Source organism: Schistosoma haematobium, chromosome ZW, assembly GCF_000699445.3.
Source record: "Schistosoma haematobium chromosome ZW, whole genome shotgun sequence".
NCBI lineage: Eukaryota > Metazoa > Platyhelminthes > Trematoda > Strigeidida > Schistosomatidae > Schistosoma > Schistosoma haematobium.
In genome coordinates this window covers 26641395-26661749 of record NC_067195.1, presented here as the reverse complement: position 1 = coordinate 26661749, position 20355 = coordinate 26641395, and the positions used below count along the sequence as shown (strand labels likewise).

Below are 20355 nucleotides of genomic sequence, written 5' to 3'. Positions count from 1 at the left end.
CACTTATCCACTCTATGGTTTGACAATGGATTCCAAACCTTTCCAAATTTGATATAAGACCCGAATGAGGGGCCTTGTCAAAGGCTTTGCTTAGGTCTGTGAAACTGACATCTACGTGAATACTTCTATCTTTTGCCCCAACCCAATCATATCTTTCAATGAGGAGATTTGGTAAGCATGGTAGGCCTTTCCGTAAATTGTGTTGTTCCCCGAACAACCTTTTCCATTGGTGCGACAACTGCATTGATTAGACTAATGGTTCGATCGTTACTAACTAAGTCTCTGCTCCCCGCCTTATAAACCGGACTGATTATTGTTTCCTTCCAGTCTCTTGGCAGTCTGGACTGTCTTTTGTTTACCCTTATCTGACACAACAACTGGACACTTGAAACCGTTCATCAGTTCATTATCTGAATGAGGTCAGTCCTTATGTACTAGCTCGTCGCGTGATAATATGGTTTGGGATGGTCGTGTTGTCCTGACCATGGATCTGCTCTCCAAGGTCGTTGGCAAGGTGCGGCGTGTTTGAGGCTGCATCTGTGACGTGTTTGGAAGGTTATTTTATCAGCTTCTATTTATAATTATTATATTATCTTGACCTCACGATTGCGTCATCTATAGTTGCCATTGATCTCCTTCTTTGGTAAAAATGAGTGTGCATGTGCTTGATGAGTCGTCTGCTCACTTTTTCTCTTGTTCTCTCCCAGCTTTCTGTATGGATATTATGCGTTAATGAATATTCTCACGAATGTCCATTTTCATGACGAAGTAAAGACAAAATTCTGAGGTATTTTGGCTAAGTCCTAAATTTCGGGTGAGACTATAAATTATGGACGACCTTTCAGCTACGTTATACCCGAACTCCCAAGTTTGGGTGAGATTTTGGAGTATTTTGGGGAAACTCCTAAAGTCAAACGACCTTCACCAAGGTTAAAGGGGAATTTCGGGGAAATACTGGGGAAATTTTGGGGTTTTAGTGCTATTTCCTCGAATTTTGCTATAGCGGCTTCACCAAAATGGGTCAAATTTTCCCCAAAATTGGGAGCTCGTGTAGGCCACTTTATAATGCGGCCTTGAGAATATCCATTTACTGACTAGGGCTAAATAAGGGTTTAGGAACAGTAGTTTCTACACAATCCTATCGGAAATCCTTTCACGAAGCAGAAGTTGCTTCTGGTGCAGTCGAGAAAGATTATAAGGTAGATTTTTGGGCTTATGTATAGCTGGAATATTAGTGGATGAAGTAATGTAATCTTAGAGTTTTGAGTACAATTTTGGGATTTTTAAGTCTTGACCCATTATTTTGTTTAAATTGGCTGCATGTCTACTTACTTACGCCTCTTACTCCTCGTGAAGGAGCATAAGCCTCGCACCAGCGTTCTCCATCCAACTCTGTCCTGGGCAATCCTTTTCAGCTCCTTCCAGTTGTAATTCATCCTTTTCATGTCTGCTTCTATTTCCCGACGTAATGCGTTCTTTGACCTTCCTCTTTTCCGCTTCCCTTCAGGATTCCAAGTTAGGGCTTGCCTCGTGATGCAGTTTGATGATTTGCGTAATGTATATCCTATCCATTTCCATCGTCTTTTCCTAATTTCCTCTTCAGCTGGAAGCTGGTTTGTTCTCTCCCACAGAAGGCTGTTGCTGATGGTATCCGGCCAATGGATGTTGAGTATCTTGGGTAGACAGCTATTTATAAATACTTGTACTTTCCTGATTGTGGTTGTTGTAGTTCTCCAAGTTTCAGCTCCATACAGTAGAACTGCCTCGACGTTCGTATTGAAGATTCTCACTTTGATATTGGTTGAAAGTTGTTTTGAGTTCCATATGTTCTTCAATTGTTGGAATGCGACCCTTGCTTTGCCAATCCTCGACTTTACGTCTGCATCTGAACCTCCTTGTTCATCGATGATGCTTCCCAGGTATGTGAAGGATTCTACATCTTCCAGAGTTTCGCCATCAAGAGTGATTGGATTGCTGTTCTCCGCTTTGAATTTGAGGACCTTGGTTTTCCCTTTGTGTATACTGAGGCGTACTGATGCAGAGACTGCTGCTACATTGGCTGTCTTCATCTACATCTGTTCGTGTGTACGTGATAGGAGGGCTAGGTCATCTGCGAAGTCCAAATCGTCTAATTGATTCTGAGCTGTCCATTGTATTCCGTGTTTCCCTTCAGATGTCGAGGTCTTCATAATCCAGTCGACCACCAGAAGAAAGAGGAAGGGAGAGAGTAAACAGCCTTGTCTGACTCCGGTCCTTACTTGGAATGCATCTGTCCTCCATGCACTACTTTGCACTGTAGTCCGTCGTATGAGTTCCGGATAATATTGACAATCTTCTCAGGAACTCCGCAGTGTCGAAGAAGTTTCCATAACGTTCTCTTATCTACACTGTCAAATGCCTTTTCATAATCAATGAACTTGATGTACAGTGACGAGTTCCACTCAACTGATTGTTCGATGATGATCCGTAGTGTCTCAATTTGGTCTGTGCACGACCGATCCTTACGGAATCCAGCTTGTTGATCTCGAAGTTGGGCGTCTACTGCGTCTTTCATCCGGTTCATCAACACTATTAAAGACTTTCCCTGGTGCTAACAGTAGTGTAATGCCTCTGTAGTTTTCACATCTGCTCAGGTCTCCTTTCTTTGAAATCTTGATGAGGTGTCCTTCTTCCCAGTCTATAGGCACTTGCTCTTCCTCCCAAATCTTCTTGAATAGAAAGTGAAGCATGTTTATAGTTACTTCGATCTCTGACTTCAGTGCTTCAGCTGATGTATTGTCGGGTCCTGCTGCTTTCACGCTCTTCATTTGTCTGACGGCCATTCTGATTTCTTCCGTCATTGGTGGATTGACATCTATAGGAAGATCTGTGTGCTGCTTCGATGTTCGGTGGATTCATTGGAGCCGCCCTATTCAAGAGTTCCTGGAAGTACTCTACCCATCTGTTCCTCTGTTCTTGAATTTCAGTGATTGGCCTTCCTTCTTTGTCCGTGACCGGTCTCTCTGGTTTACTGTATTTCCCTGCTAGTTTCTTCGTTGTATCATATAATTGTTTCATATTTCCTTCTTTTGCAGCTTTCTCCGCCGTCGTTGCGAGTTCTTCCACGTATTTCTGTTTGTCAGCATTAATGCTCTTGTTCACTTGCTTGTTGGCTTCAATGTATTCAGCTTGTGCTTTGATTTTCTCTGTTCTTGTTCGGCTGTTGTTAATTTCTGTCTTCTTGTTCTCCTTTTCTTTGATCCTGTCCAGTGTTTCTATAGAGATCCATTCCTTATGATAATGCTTCTTGAGGCCCAGAACCTCTTGACACGTTAAAGTTAATGCTTCTTTGATACTTTTCCAGTTGCCGTCCACAGTAGTTTCTTTTTCCTCCAGTAGATCTTGTAAGGCTGGGAACCTGTTGTTGAGAGCTATCATGAAGTCGTTGAATTTTTTAGTATCTCGAAAGAAGGCTGTATTGAACCTTTGTAGTGCTGTTTGTCCAGTTGTCCAGTTCTTCTTCAGACTCAGTTTTAAATTGGCTACAACTAGGTGGTGATCTGAAGCTATGTCAGCTCTTCTCCTGGTTCTCACATCTTCCATTGTCCTTCGGAACTTTTTATTGGTGCAAATATGGTTTATCTGGTTCTCTGTGGTGCAGTCCGGTGAGATCCATGTAGCTTTGTGTATATATTTGTGTGGAAATATTGTGCCCCCTATGACCAATTTGTTGAATGCACACAGATTTGCAAATCTTTCCCCATTTTCGTTTCTCTCTCTCAGTCCATGTCGTCCCATGATATCTTCATATCCGGTGTTGTCTATTCCGACTTAGGCGTTTAGATCTATCAGAATAGTGAGGTCCTTTCTTGGGCACTTCTCTGTGATTGATTGCAGCCTCTCATAGAATTGATCTTTATTGTCGTCGTTGCTATCATTAGTGGGTGCATAACATTGGATAATATTCATTGTGATCCCCTCATTCTTTGTTTTGAATGATGCTTTGATGATTCTGGATCCGTGAGATTCCCATCCTACAAGTGCATTTCGTGCTACTTTGGACAGCATCAGAGCAACTCCCTGAGTGTGTGGAGCATTTTCCTCTTCGTGACCGGAGTATAGCAGCATCTCTCTCGTATTTAACCTTTGTTGTCCAGTTTGGGTCCAATAGGTTTCGCTGATTTCCAGTACTGCCAAGTTGTATCTCCTCATTCCCGTTGCTATTTGACTGGTCTTCCCGGTCTCCCACATTGTTCGAACGTTCCATGTATCTGTAAAAGTTGTTGCTCTGGTTGTTAGAAGGGGCATCGGCCTTGTGGCTTCCGAAGGAACTCGGCTTTCACCATGAGGCGTCATAGTTCTTCTAAATGGAAACCTAACTCCCAGGGCAGAGTTCAAATGGTTTGAATTATTTTTTCTGGTTAGCATTCTTTTAGCGAGTTAGTTTTCTACGGTGTGGGGTCGCTAACCCCATGCCCAACCCTCCTCCTTTACCCGGGCTTGAGACCGATAGTAACCCTAGAAGAGCTACAGGCGGAGTTGGCTGCATATCTAGTAACTACCTAATTCTAGAACTAGAAGAATATATAATCCAGTCATTGATGGCTTTCTCTCATTGACAGTCAACTAGTTCTTACGAAAAGTCTTCTGAGTGGTTATTTTAAATTTGTTTAGTGAGATAGTTAGTTACCTTGAAGTAATCTGTTCAGAAAATAGTTTCATGTTACATAAAATACAATTCAAGAAAAATCATAGGGTTGTAGGTCTGAATTTGTATTTTGATCAAACGACTGATGGTGCTGTTTATCTTTCTTGGGATTCATGTGTAAGAGTAGTATTTCTTATTTATTCTGTATCAAAAAATTATCAAACTGTTCGCACTGTTACTATACATTTAACTAGGATTTCACCAGTTGAGTCATTTGGGTTTCTTTTCATATGGTGATTAAACTAACATGGGTAAAAATATGTTCAGACATTGTACACATAGGGTTTTCGTTTTCCAACAGGTTGACGCCAACCTTTTAGTAATCTCCACAATGGAACAAAATAAAGAAACACTTCTGACTGAAATCAGGAGCCGAATAAGTAAGTTATTCTAGAGTTATCTCCTAATGAAATAGTTGTTTTTTTCATGTCTCATTCCTTTTATTTAGTATATATTTAAATATATTTCACCTCATAATCAAGCTCAAAGATATGAAGACAAAAAGCGAATGTCTTTTCGAACAGTAAAATAGCATGTACGATGATAGACGACCCGCTCATTCCTCTACGAGGATAGTAATTGGGTTTAGAGGTATTACTACAGGCTTTGTTGATATTTTTTAGTATATCTAAATTTTCTGAATAAACATTTGGTTTTGGCACCTTTGACCGCTTCGAGAACAAAATGGTTTAGAAAATAAGTTGACCTAACCCTCTATGGTTTCACTACTATTATGGTGTTAACTTGTAAGATCGCGTAGTGGATTACTTATTTAGGCTTCATTTTCTACACAATGGGTAAAAATGAATGACATTAATCATCTCTAGAAATGTGACTTCTAAGGTGCAGTATTCCGCATTCCACTGACAAGGAAAACTTTCAATATAGTAAAGTTTCCGTATTCATTGGTCTTATGTATCTACTGGTGACAGGTGAAAGACCAAGGTCACCGTTTTCTTAGTTTCAGTTAAGTGCTTATATGTCGATCGATAATAGGTTGAAATTAATGTTCGTGAAAGTTGTTTATTTCCATTGGGTTCGTTTATTACTTTAAGCTACTTTTACTAATTCTAGAAATATCACTTTGAACATGGTTCAAACCTTGGTTAAAAGCTGAGTGTTCAAATTACCAATCAGCAACTCTGGGACGCATGTAGTGATTTCTGAACATTTGGAGTTCTACTTAGAAAATATAGATTTCATCAGTGGCTGTTCATCAAGTGACTGTCATTCACATCAATGTCTGCTTGTGATCGCTGACTTATTTAGTTTAAGTTAATTGTTTATGAGTACAGTTTCGAAAGAAGACTTGTGCTGTTCCGACTGTATACAAAATTCCATTAATAATACGTACAGTTGTATAAAAAATATGACTTGAAATCGGATCTCGAAAGTACATAATACATAATAGTTTGGTTCACGATTGTTTCTATTCTGCTGGTTACTTTTATTATACTTTGATTTTTCACATTTATCCATACTATTGGTCTATAATTGTATATTTTTGTTTTCTGTATGTATTATATGTTACGATTACAAAAGCGAAAGTCCACTAGTTAGTCTGTGATTTTGATCCTCATTACTCTTGACTAACTGAAAAGTAACTTGAACTTATTTGATTGAATCTCTCATTCATAAATAAGTAAATGGGTAGGGATTTTGTTTTATGTAATCTATTCAATTTATCAGTCCGGCCACTCATTACAGCCACTTTAACTAAACGAGTAGGTCGTCAAACGAGATATAGATGGTTGTACCCTAAGTATGATCTTACACTTCTTACTCTTTATTGTGCCTTTAGTTTACTCCTTGGTTGGTTATTCATAATTGATTTTAGTCATCTGAAAGGATATCTAGAATCTATGAAGTTCTTATCTTTGATAGGTAGTTTTTGGTTTCTGTCTGTTTGGTTGAAAACTTCATTCATCCTGTTTTGCTTCGATAGATGAAATGAATTCACGCACATTATATTTACGTAAATTACCACGAAATACAAGTCTTTCTCAGCTAAAAGCATTGTGTCGTAGTTCAGCAAATGGTCGGTTGCTAAATCCGTCTCGTCACTTAAAACATAGGTAATTCTTCTCTTTAGAGTATCGCATATTATACTACATTTCTATATCGTTATGTTTCTTTTGATTTTTTTCACATACTTTATCTCGTGGTAGTTTTATTAATTAACCGAATTAACCCGGTGTCGTTGGAAAAGAATTCGCAATGATTCAGCAAAGAAAATTTTTCGACGGTATTAACTGAAGCTGTATAATCGTATTTTTAGTGACTTAACAAATATATTAGTCTTTTGAAAGATAAGAAAAGGATCCCACCACAAATTACCTGGGGATTTCATACATCACAAGGAGGTTGTGTAATGGTGTAGAGGTTAAAGAAAAATCGTGAGGTGGAAATAGTTTATAGACCAGCAATATAAGAGTTGAGTTGACCGTTTTACAGGAATAATAACAAATGGACAATAATTCCGAAAATCTAGAAAAGAATGATAACGACTGATCACTTACTAAAAACAAAGAAAAACACTGAAGAGTGCTAACGGCACATAAGAATAAGATATTTCACGTGATGCTTTAGCACTCAGAGTTCGGGCTTAAACTGCTTGTTTGTAGTGTGCACGTTTTTTCCTCATGCCTCTTTTGATCTCACTTATCTGACTTTGCAGATTATTTTGACATACAATTCTGGTGGGTCAATTCCAGTCAATCATGCACAACGTAGAGACTGATAAGCAACTGCATTGCTCTAAGTTGCTACACCACGTTAGCACAGTGAGGTAAAGTTGTTATGACCAATACCAGACTAGTAGGAGTAGTAACACCATCAGTAGTAGTGGAAAAAATTAGATATAAGAAAAGAAAAAAATGGCTCAGGCGATTTCGGGATCCAGATTCTAAAAAAGTAAAGATGAATCCACCTGCAACATTGTTAGGAAGTGCCCTGATTTGATTAGATGTTCTTGTATTCAGTTGTTGATTGTTTTGCATCTTCCTCTTAAGAGTCTACTGGGTAATGTTCTGACATGCATGCGTTTAGAATAGATTTGTTCCGGAATAAAACTCTAAATGGGTGCACACTTTATTTCGACTAGTCTTAGCCATCTAAGTTGTAAATTTGTGATGGCATACTGATATGCTAACTTTTTATTGCATCTTCAAATCGGCAATCGCATATTAACTGTTTGCTGTCGGTTTTAAGAAGTTAATTAGAGCTTACTTAAAGTTTTAGTGTAGTTCTGCTAGTTCTCTCTGATGTCAGGAGATATTTCACCCATCAATTAGTCACCTTCAACCATACTTTTTACTTTTTTAGTGGGTCAGTCTTAATGGTAATTGGTCATTCTCTGATACGTATGGTTTTGGTTTTAAGAGTGTAAATAGGCTTTATTGATGGATCGCCAGCTGTATTTCAGTCCTTATGCAGTAGTTTTCGATTAATCTTTCTGTAAAGTCACCAACAATCCTCAAAGATTTTTATCCTGGAGGCTAAATCTAATGAATTAATGTCGTACAAAGTTGTGTAAATTCTTTTAGCCAATACTGTAATCTAATCATTGACTTCTTGATTTGGTAGATTAGCGCTTATGGAGTATAATTCACCTGAAGCAGCATTGTCTAGTCTTAAGTCATTGGGTGACAAATTCTTTGGAGATATTCCTATTACTGTTGAGTTATGTTCTGAGCGCTGTAAATCTCTGTCTAATAGTTGGAGGCCACCACAGTCATATGAATTGAATGAATTTAATTTGAATAAACTGTATGTAGCAGGTATCAATCGTCGATCAACTGAACAGGAAATTCGGGACCTATTTCCTAATGCTGAGTCTTTTGACTTCATTGTACATGAAGGTGCTTTGTGGTTAGTAACCATTATTTGAAAGTGTTATTATTTAGTACATAAAATATTCATTTGGTGTTATTCATAGCATTACAGTGTTCATCTAATGACAAAAATTAGTAGCCGTTTGAATAAATTTAGCAGCTCTTGTTTATACCGAATTAACGTTCTCTAGTTTTTGTAGATGTGCATACTTTATGCTCCAAAGCAAGCAACATACTTCGGCTGTGACTTGTCGTTTCGAACCTTACTTGGAAAAATTTCAGATTCTGGTTTACAGGTTTAAAATTGCTATAATTCTAAGAAATCACCTTACATTAAAGTTATGAAAATACCAATATGGGGAAAAACAATACTCACTCATAATCCGTAACTTGATGAAAACGGGAAACTGTTTTACTTCTACACTTCTACACAGTATACTAAACAAAACCATTCAATGTTAAATCAAACGTTCTCTCTGACTGGTCCCAAAAATTCTAATTATGACCTAGTTTTACTTTAGAACTAAGGTTTAAAAGCTGAAGATTGATCGAGTCTACTTTTATCCAAAGAGAAATTGCTTACTCATTTTTTTGAAATGTTTCAAATGTCCGATATATCTTTAGTTAACTTGAAAACGATCTAAAGTGAAGTGTGGAATTTTTATTTTATTGTTTCCATAACCGAGCTTTGTCACAATATGACTTGCAAGATAAGATGAAGGTAAGTCGAACTCAGTAGCCAGACATACATTCGCTTCCTTATATTGTGATTAGCGATCCATTCATCCCATTAGTGATGCAGTTTTTCATTTGAAGTCAGTCGACTATTATTTATACATCTACAACAGCAATTTCATAATAGCTCGTTTTTGTCATTTTTTTTCGAAAGGCATTGTCGTGTTATATTTACCAATCAAAAAGACGCTCTTGAAGCATTCAATACACGACATGGAGTTATCCTCCATGATACGCCAATTAACTTAAACTTTGACCTAAGGAGTCGTAAATCTTCACTTGTAAGTAAACATTTTTCACAATAATTCTTCTATTGGTGGTTAGTTTTATTTTCTACTTGGTGATTAATCAAGACATCATTACATGCAAATGCCGAAAAGTTTTAAGTCAGACCAGTGAGTGAATGACGTTGAGTTTTATATATCTAGTTGTTCGACATACTACTAAAGTACTACCACCACAGCCATAAAGTTCGAATTACTCAAATTGCTAACATTTTAAAGCTGTATGTAGTAGTTTATGATAGGTAGCGTGTAGTGTAGAAGTTTCCTTTTTAGGTCGATCAGTAGTCTGACAAAAGTAGTGATTTTACTTTGTAGAATTATAGTAGTAGCTTCATAACGTACTAGATAATTTTCAAAGTTGTAAAAAGTTCACTACAACCTTGATGACATTTTTTCAACTCGAAATGTCTTTGTGATTAATATGTTCAATTGTAAGTATTCAGATAAAAGGGAATCAAAGAAGTAACGGTCGTGGTGTTTTTGAGTTAAGTATGGATCACGTATGTTATGAATTTCGTATTATTTTATGTACGAACTTATAGATAAGCCATTTCAGCTCGTATAAGTGTGTATTGCTTTTACACTTTGTGCTCGTAATTAGCTCTGTGACTTTTAATTGACTCAATCTAAATGTTTCATCTGTTATAGTCGACGTTTCGTACACTTTACCTTGTGTACCTCATTTTTTCATGTCTTAGTTAGTTCGTGCACCAATCGTTGCAACAATTACTGATCCAAAGGTTCTGTCAAACGAAAAGCCGAAGCTGAAAAGCAGAAAAAGTAGTTCCCATTTAAATCAGCAACAAAGTCGGGGGAATAAATCTCTAACTGAATCACCGAGTGGTCCTGTTAAGAATTCAAACCTTGAAGCAAATAAAAGCAAAAGAAAAAAATACAAAAATGAGAGTGCCTCCAGTAATTCAGTTCCGTTTTCTTTGGCTACTAACCATGGACATCAAGTTTCTAAACCAGTACCGAAAAAGCGAAAGTTGGTGTAGTACGGGAACACTTATGCGTTTATTAACTTTAGCTTGAAGTTTAATGAATAAAATAATATTTTTTCAACTACATTGAGGTTTGTTCTTGACTGAAGTCGTTTACTTCAAATCAGTTTCCTGATTCTTATTCATTGAATACCTCCCAATTTTATTTACTTTTTGGGGAGAAAGCTTCAAAAGAGCGCTTTTGGAAATAAGATTTGTGTGAAGTAAGGTCATGGTTGTCTTTTGGGCGGATATTTTCCTACTTGTTTTCTCTCCTTGAAATATTACATTTATCATTCTTTGACGCCAAAGACAAACTGATCAAATAGTATAACTATGCCTGTTAGACTTATTTCATCGATATCATGCAGAGGTGAGTGGCTTTTCTGTTATGATAAGTAATCACACAGAACTAATTATTGATAAACTTTATTTAAGAACAGTAAAACTGAGCTCTTGATCTTTGTTTAAACTTGATATCCATAGACCAAACGTTATCTAAAGTTGCTATTCACTTCCGTCATTCAGTGATCCCGAATGGGATACAGTTTGGACTTTTGATGTGCTGCTTATCAGTATTTGCACTTTGTCAATTACCTTTTAGCTTTTACTAAAATGTAAAATGTTTTACAAAACTGGTAGGAGCGTGTTGATGCTCTTACATTTAGTGGTATATCTTTTGAGAGTGGTCAGATTCATATGTCTAGGTATTTGGGTACCACACCGTCAATCTGTTTGGAAAGCCTTATACGCAAAGGTGGACCAACTATAGTGTTTTCGCAACCTCAGCCAGGATCCAACCAGTTGTGGTTGGGAACATTTGAAGGATGGATTCTGAGCCAAGAATATTTGTTGGATGTGTCTAGTTTCTTCTGTTCATTTAATACTGGTGTTTAAGTGTCATCATCATGTAAGTAATTAGGGAGAGCAAATGGGTACTTGAGTGTGTTGATATCATACTAAATAACTGACATTAGTGAATTAGACACCATTCAATTTTATATCGGCAATTATCATATATCTCTGCTGACATTCAGGTCGACTACAACAAACACTAGGTAAGTTGACAGTTCGGAGGCGTAGAAGAAGCAGGTTGAGTTGGTTCCTGTCAGTGCATTGTGACTTATTAGGGTCCAAGAAATTGTCGTCGAGTGGTTGCAAGTGATGTATAATAGTTTAGAATCAAAGCCAGTGGTGGTTCTGTGATATTTTTCTTAAGTCTTTTACTTGAAGAGTAAAATAAATAACTAAATTATTTCAGACTAAACAGCCTACCATCCCTGGTACTGAATATATCAAAATTCGGATCTGATCACGTTAACGTCTATAAATTATTTTAATAGGGAAGCACTGTATGACACTATTATTAGCATGTTAGGGATATATGCAGAAAGGAAGAAAAATCTAGTGTGATACATTTAGGATTTCATATGCTTTATTTCAGTTTCATGTATCGTTTATGTAACTTATTTTGCAGGTGCAGGTTTATACACTCGGTCTTGAACCACGTTGTTTGTATGAGTACTGGTGATACCTTGTGACAGACAAAACTGAAGTAGGTAAATTAGGTTCCAAAATGTTGCCTAGTCGTTAAAAGCCCAGTACTTTAGTCATCAAACAATGCTTTTCACAAAAATTATCCTTTAGTTTCAAGTGTACTCGTGGTCATTGAGTACACTTTGTCTAAGGTCATTAAGATTACAGACCACCAAATAAAAATCATTGAGGTAGTGACAATCAACTTGTTGTGCTAAACATAGGGGAAGCATGACTTAGTTGAAAACTCATAATATCAACAGCTAGTATATAAAGTTATTATTAGAGGATATGTTTTGTCGCGAGAAGGTTCTGCAATGTTTTTAGGAAAAATTTTGAGCTTACAAATGTATTATTTAAACATCTAAGTCAAACATGCGCTCCAATAGCACTGACGAGAGTGAGAGGTTTTATGTCAGGTGAATAAATTTGGGGCGATAGAGAACATGAAATATCTCATCGATACTTCGCCTGTCTGCTACCATAGTTCCCTTCTGAGTCTGTAAATTGTTGAATTTAGGCACAGAAATTTCCGGTTAAAGTGATAGTTGATGGACATCTGCTTGACAAGACATAGATACTGTATTTACCGAAAATACGTGTGTATATTGATAGAACATCATGGGCTGTGTGGTAGGAGGCAATTGGTAGTAGTTACTTTAGATACCGTAGATTTGAAACCATAAGAATTTTTAAATAATGTGCTCATGTGTTTCTAAAAATGCCTAAAAAATATAACCAAGGTATTCGAATCATGAATATGTAGTTGTGTTTGTAAAATCTACTCTGGATCTTAGTGTGATTTCAGGTTTATGTATTTTTTTGGAGCCATGATTGTAGTGTAAACTACACAGATTCGGTTGAATGATTTCACTCTTAAAAGTAGGTTTATCCCTGATTTCACTTTACTATTCACTGTTTGATACTTTCTTGACTTAATACTTTCACGTGGAGAAATATTCAACAGCTATATAATTATCTCGTCTTTTATTCATAATTACTGTTGTGTTTCGTCCATGAGTTTAGATGGTCACTATCTTTTAATTTTTACGTAATTAGTGGGTCAAAATCAAATATGTTGATGTTATCTCGAAAGAAAATGATAGCCTCGCGAATAAATCATGCAACTTAGAGAACGAAATACCCTGAAAATCGTCCTCTTGAGCTAAAAATATCCATCATTTCAATACTCTGTCTGTACACTTTTTGTGAAACAATCAACTAATGCGTCTACAAAATTCGGAGTTTTTTCTTGTTCAGCTTAGTATTCTGGTTAGTTAAAATCTCACGTTTATCATTAAACAATCAAATGACTTTATTCACACTTAGAGGTAATGCTTTATCTAATTAAGCACTTCGAACAAGAGAATAGATCTTATGTGTTGCAGTTTAGGATAACTTTCTTTGATTCCCGGAAAATCGTGATATAATTTATAGTTCTATTTCAATACCGAACAATGCATCAATAAATGTGCAATTCCATGTGATCAGTTTTCATAAAGAAAAAACCTGAAGGGAAATCATTTCAGCTGTTTTTAGTTGATTAACATGATTAGTAAGTTTTCTATTAACACGGTACTTCATTAATGTGTTCATAATAAACTTTCAATCTTGTTTTCTGAAATATCTAACAATATCTGTCCAAAATTAGTTTTACGATGAGTAAAAGGACTATAGTTAATAAGTTTAGTATTAGATACATATACATTTGTTATCGTCGACAAAATTTATTTTACTATGTCAGTTAGCGTACAGTGGTTTCATCATTTAAAATCATGATGACTTAAACGCTGAATTTTTTCATGCTGTTATTTTCTACACATAGATAAACTTATTACTTTTATTTTTAAATTAGTTCTACACTAAATGGTGTTACTTGTGAACAAAGAAAACAAAATGTTCTAAACAAAGGTTTAATTCAGTTTTTATGTAAATTTTCCTTATCTCCTTTTCTGCTTGACGTGGTATGATCAATTTCTTTTAAAAAGCTTTTGGTTGTATGATTGAGAAAGACTAATTCACTGAACATTAAAACTATTTACAAAAATTTAACAAAACATTGTTTCTAATAAACAAATTTAAAATTAGAGAAATTTTGGCAAAAAGAACTGATTCTTAAATATTAATCTCATTGATAGACATAGCAGTAAAGATTTAAGTTGTTGTAAGGATTAAATTTAAATCAGCAACAATCTGAGTATCGTTGTAAAACTGAAGAATCTGATTAATAATGCCTAAATGCTGATAACTTATTACTTTATTTACATCATATTTTGCTTAACTGATCAGTAAGTATTAGATACTTAATTTCACCGACTGAACAGCCAAAGTATTAGCTCTGTTTCGAGTAGACCGAAATGGGACATGATTCTAGGTTGGTTACAGTGTCTTTAGAAGCAGGGATAGATGAAATTTCAATTATTTATAAGAACTGTATATTAGAAATAAGATTTTATGTAGGTATGCTTAATATAGTGTTCATCTGAACTACCTTTGAGGTGCTGGCAATTCCAAAATGTTTTAACAGTTCATGAGTTACTTTCGGGCTACATTATGCAAGTTAGAATTCCGCCTGTAGCTCTTCTAGGGTTACTGCCAGTCCCAAGCCCGGGCAAAGGAGGAGGGTTCGGCATGGGGTCATCAACCCCATCCCGTAGAAAACAAACTTGCTAAAAAAGCTAACCAGAATAAACAAACTAAACCATTTAAACTCCACCCCGGGAGTTGAGAGAAGAATTATAACGCTTCATAGTGAAAGACGATATTCTTCGAAAGTCACGAGACAGATACCATTTCTAATAAACAGAGCAACAGTGAATATAGGTACATGGAATGTCCGGACAATGTGGGAGACCGGCAGGACTAATCAAATAGTTACGGAAATGAGGAGACGCATATTAATGGTTCTCGGAATCAGTGAGACCTATTGGACCCAAGCTGGACAGAAAAGTATGGATTTGGGAGAGATGCTGCTGTACTGTGGTCATGAAGAATGCTCCATATACTCAGGGAGTTGCTTTGATGCTGTCTAAGGAAGCACGTGGAACACTTATAGGATGGGAATCTCACGGATACTGGGTCATCAAGGGATCTTTCAAAACAAAGAATGAGGGAATCACAATGAATGTTAACCAAATCTTATGCACTAACCAATGGTAGCAACGACGAAATAAAGGTCAGTTTTACAAGAGAATGCAACCGATCATAGAGAAGTGCTCAGAACCATTCTAATGGGAGACCTAAGTATCAAATTTGGAATGAACAACATCGGATATGAACATATCATGGGACGGCATGGACTGGAAGAACGTAAAGGGGATGGTGACAGATTTGCAAATTTGTGTGCACTCAACAAAATGGTTATAAGCGACACAATCTCCGGTCACAAACGCATACAAAAACCCACATGAGTCTCACTGGATCATACTACAGAGAATCAGATCGATCATATTTCCATCACTAAAAAGTTCATAAGGTTAGTGGAAGATGTGAGAACCAGGAGAGCAACTGAGATAACTCCAGATCACCACCTGGTAGTTGCCAAGATGGGACCGAAGCTAAAGAAGCAATGAACGACTGGAGAAACAGCATTACAAAGGTTCAATACAGCCTTCCTTCGACATACTGACAATCTCAACGAATTCAAGATAACTCTCAACAACAGGTTCCAAGCCTTACAAGATCTACTGAAAGAAGGAGAAACTGGTATGGACGACAACTGGAAAAAGATCAAAGAAGCACTAACTTCAACGTGTTGGGAGGTTCTGAGCCGCAAGAAGCATCATCATAAGGAATGGATTTCTACCGAAGCCTTGAGCAAGATTCAAAAAAGAGGAAGAAGAAGACAGCAATTAACAACAGCCGAACAAGAACAGAGAAAATCAAGGCACGAACTGAATACACAGAAGCAAATAAGGAAGTGAAGAGGAGCATTAGGGTCGACAAGCGGAAATAAGTGAAAGACCTAGCAGCGACAGTGGAAAAAGCTGCAAGAGAGGGAAATATGGGATAGCTATGTGGTGCAACGAAGAAACTAACAGGAAAATATAGTTAACCAGAGAGACTAGTCAAGGACAAAGGGATTCCGACCATTGAGATTCAAGAACAAAAGAGCAGATGGGTATAGCACTTTGAAGAACTCTTGAATAAATCAACCAAACTGAATCCACCAGACACCAAAGCAGTACCTACAGATTTTCATATAAATGCCACTCCACCGACGATCGGAGAAATCAAGACGATCAAACAGATCGAACTTGGGAAAGCAGGTGGACCAGACAACATAACAGCTGAAGCACTGTGATCAGACATAGAAGCGACTGCAAACATGCTCCGCGTTCTATTCAGGAATATTTGAGAGAACACATACCGACTGTCTGGAAAGAAGGATACCTCATCGAGACACTAAAGAAAGGAGATCTGAGCAAATGTGTGAACTAACTACATAGGCATCACACTACTATCGGTACCAGAATAAGCTTTTAACAGAATGTTGTTCAACCGAATGAAGGACTCAGTGAATGCCCAACTTCGAGATCAACAGGATGGATTCCGTAAGGATCGGTCGTGCACATACCAGATGACCACACTATGGATCATCATTGAACAATCAGTTGAGTGGAACTCGTCATTATACATCAACTTTCATGACGATGAGAAGGCGTTTGACATCGTGGATCGGAGAACCTGTTGAAACCTTCTTCGACATTATGGTGTCCCTTAGAAGATCGTCAAAAGTATCTGGAGTTCATACAATGGACTACAGCGCAAAGTGGTGCGTGGAGGACAGCTGATGGACGCATTCGAAGTGAGGACCGGAGTCAGACAAGGCTGCTCACTCTTCACCTTTCTTTTTGTTCTAGTGGTTGGCTGGATTATAAAGACCTTGATATCTGAGGGAATGCGCAGAATAAAATGGACAGCTCTAATGAAACTAGATGATTTGGACTTCGCAGATGATCTAGCTCTTCTATCCCATACACACGAATAAATGTAGGTGAAGACAACTAGTGTAGCACCAGCCTCTGCCAAAACAACTGTCAACCAATATCAAAGTGATAATCTTTAATACGAACGTCAAGACAGTCCTACTGTACGGAGCTGGAAGCTGGACAGCAACTACAATCATCATCAAGATGTACAAGCATTTGTAAACAATTGTTTACGCATGATACTGAATGTCCGTTGACCGGATAACATCGGCCACAAGCTTCTGTGCAAGAGAACAAACCAGCTTCAGGCTGTGGAGGAATTTACGAGATGTTGGAAGTGGATAGGATGTACATTATGGAAATCACCAGACTGTATTACTAGGTAATCGCTAACTTGGAATCCCGAAGAGAAATGGAAAAGAGGAAGACCGAAGAACACAATTCATTTTACAACAACCTGTTGACTCTATGATGATACAGAAAATAAAAGTTGAAAATTTATAAAGTATTATTTTAAATCTTATATATTCAAAGAGATATATGATAATAATTTTACCACTATTGGATTCAAAACAGGGATGGTAAGTAAATAGATTGTTGACAGTAAGTTTATAAAGCTTTCTGAAACTAATAGTTAATTGTTTGGCAGTCGGTATTTTCTCTTTAATGAGATAATCGTGAACCGAGAGATGGACTTAAGTTAAATGACAGTTAGACAAATATTTCACCATAATAACACGTGGCGTTACTGACATGATGGAAAGAAAAGTCAATTTTCGATTGATTTACTTATTATGATTCTTACTCAACATTAATTCCATTTTGATTCAATATAATGATTACTCAATGTAGTAATTGTTTTTCTTTTCTCTTATGATATTTTATTATGTAATAATATACGATATTCTTGTATTCCATTGACATGAACTATACTCAGTAAGTGAATTGTTATACGTAAGTAACAATTTGTCATCAAAATAAAACAGGTAAGGGACTTTAGAATAGATTGAAATTAGAAATTGTAATAATTTTGTTTGGGCGATCATAAAAGTACTATAATAATTTTGAAGTGATTTAGGCTTTAAAGTATCATACGAAATAGAGGAAACACGGTGAATATTAGAATTATTTGTTATTTAAACCAGAGGGATTTCACTTCGCAAACTGGAAGCGCTGACTGCTAGTTTGAAACACTGAACAGAAACTGGTTTGTATATAACTGAAAAAAACGTTTTGGGCAAATACAGGAAATTTCAAAATAACTAAATGTTTACCAACGCATTCAACAGTGAATTCCGAACTTTTAAATGGTAATAACTTGTTTGGTTCAACAATAATCAAACAAATACATGGATTAAGTGACTTACTTCATCTCTAAAATATACCAATTTTGCAAAAATGGATTTCCTGTTTTGGATTACTTTATATTTTAATGGTTTAAAAATCTCTCTAGAGTGTTTGAGAACAAAACACATTTAAGCGCACACTTATTTTCATTAACATCATCACCCGGCTTAATAGTTAGATACCCATGATCATTTTATGACAGTGGCCAAAGTAATGCATAGATAGATAGATAAATAAAACACGGTTGTTGTTCAAATAGTAAACTTTTGTATCGGTTACGGTTACATTACGCCAAAAATGTGTCATTATTAAATTTAGATGTTCAATTAAGAATGGGGCAGAAATATTTGTTCTAAGATGCTGAGTTAGGACTAGAGTAATAAAATAAATCATGTGTATAAAGTCCATAACAGGTTAATAGAGATAATAGCAATAACAATACTAATAGTAATGAAGTTGAGTGAACATAATTTGTAATAAAAGAAATATCAGGAAAATTATGATAATAATGATAAGAAATTCACGTAAAATGGACGAGAATAGGGCAGAAGAGAGATAAACATAATAGGGGGAGTGAGGGATAAGAGTTCATAATATATAACGTTTGTATGGGTTGATCTGATCATGGCCCATAGTAAATAGAAATTAAATATACCTAAATTTATAAGTTGGATATTCTGGATTTATTCTCAATGAAGTACACTGTGTAGAGGAGTCGTAATCTTTCTATTTGAGGTGAATCGTTCGTAACTCGATACAAAACCTATAAGGCTCCATCTATTTTAATATAATGTTCGCTAACAACCAGGTGAGGAAGAATCACTCTATTGTTAGATTTCGTAACTGCTTTTGCAACAATGGAAGGATAAGGCCTTTATATCTTTTTGGTAAATCTCTATCTGTTTCTCCATCACTTTTAGGTTCTGATCTTCAACAGATTTCTGAGGGTCAGTAACTGAAAAATACACGTATCTCCAAACTGTTCATTAACAAGATCAATCCAACCAATCGAATACCTTGAATTATGCACTTAGTATAGTGTGTTCAGGTGATCTGAACGTAAATAAAATCGGAAGATATATGTAGTATCGACTGACGCAGATAAAAAATAATTTCAAGAACTAAAAGCAGATTTAATCGATAGGGGATTTTAGTGGAACATAAATTTGTTCGATATTTGGAGTGAGAAAGAGGATTTGTTCATTTAAAAGTGTGTTTAATTTTGCATAATTTTGGCCGAGACAATGTCTAAATTTAATCCTATTGTAATAACCAAACTAGTATATAGGTTTACTAGAAACCTTATAATATTTTGTCATATGACTTTCATGTAAGTAAGACAGTCTACATAAATGTCAATATTTAATTGATATATTTTATAATTCTCCCACATTTATCCTTTTTCAATACTCAATCAGGAAGAAAAGTGTTGTGCATTGAGTAGTCATCAAACTTTGTATTTTTATTGGTTTTATTTCTCAAACGTCACATGGGTTCGTTTGTGTTTCTATTTATTTGATTATTAGTATTTCAAAATAAACCCAACTATGCAGGAAATGAATACAAAGGCCCAATCTAATTGATTACTTGAATAACTAGTAATATAATTGTGTCTCCAGTACTATTAAAATTCAACTCTATTTGAGTGGTGTAGATTCACTGAACGATGGATAATATAATGAATATGTTCAATTTATCTTTCCCGTATATTAAAAATTCTTTGTTACAATATTTATTATCATTACGTCAAGTAGTCTAGTGCTCTATTAGATTATGTTTTCACGAATTCGAATAAAGTATACGAGGACTATCATAGTTATTTTTTAGTTAGCCATACAGTCACTATTCATACCATTTCAGAAATTTTGATTTTGGCTCAGTAGTATAGTTGTTTGTGGTCTAGTACTATGTATCTTATTCCTAACGTCCCTATACAACCATGGACATTTGATGGTGATATGATTTCATTTTAATGATGACTGTAGCAATTAGTTGTTGACGAAATGAAATACATGAGTT

General features: G+C 36.1%; 2 protein-coding genes across 4 annotated transcripts; one reads left to right on the top strand and one right to left on the bottom strand.

Moving 5' to 3' along the window:
• Window positions 1-454: 454 nt before the first annotated feature.
• Window positions 455-10607, top strand: MS3_00003137 (uncharacterized protein; the record flags this gene model as incomplete). Of its 3 annotated transcripts, none has more annotated exons than XM_051210855.1 (6): window positions 455-555; window positions 4882-5067; window positions 6633-6762; window positions 8273-8557; window positions 9410-9536; window positions 10238-10607. In XM_051210855.1, the coding sequence occupies 5 exons, from the start codon at window positions 4935-4937 to the stop codon at window positions 10535-10537; spliced, it is 975 nt and encodes a 324-aa protein (XP_051070869.1). The 3 variants fall into 3 exon arrangements, with proteins under 3 accessions (XP_051070869.1, XP_012797365.2, XP_051070870.1); XM_012941911.3 differs by having other exon boundaries at window positions 455-514; window positions 4989-5067; window positions 10238-10537; XM_051210854.1 differs by having other exon boundaries at window positions 4989-5067; window positions 10238-10537.
• On the bottom strand, window positions 3770-4842 carry CFDP2_15 (Craniofacial development protein 2). The gene has a single exon (XM_051210856.1). The coding sequence runs from the start codon at window positions 4405-4407 to the stop codon at window positions 3811-3813; it is 597 nt and encodes a 198-aa protein (XP_051070871.1). The 5' UTR covers window positions 4408-4842; the 3' UTR covers window positions 3770-3810.
• Window positions 10608-20355: the final 9748 nt, after the last annotated feature.

Excerpts from the sequence above, each read along its gene's own strand:
- CFDP2_15 (XM_051210856.1), bottom strand. The coding sequence starts at position 4,407 with ATGCTAACCAGAAAAAATAATTCAAACCATTTGAACTCTGCCCTGGGA.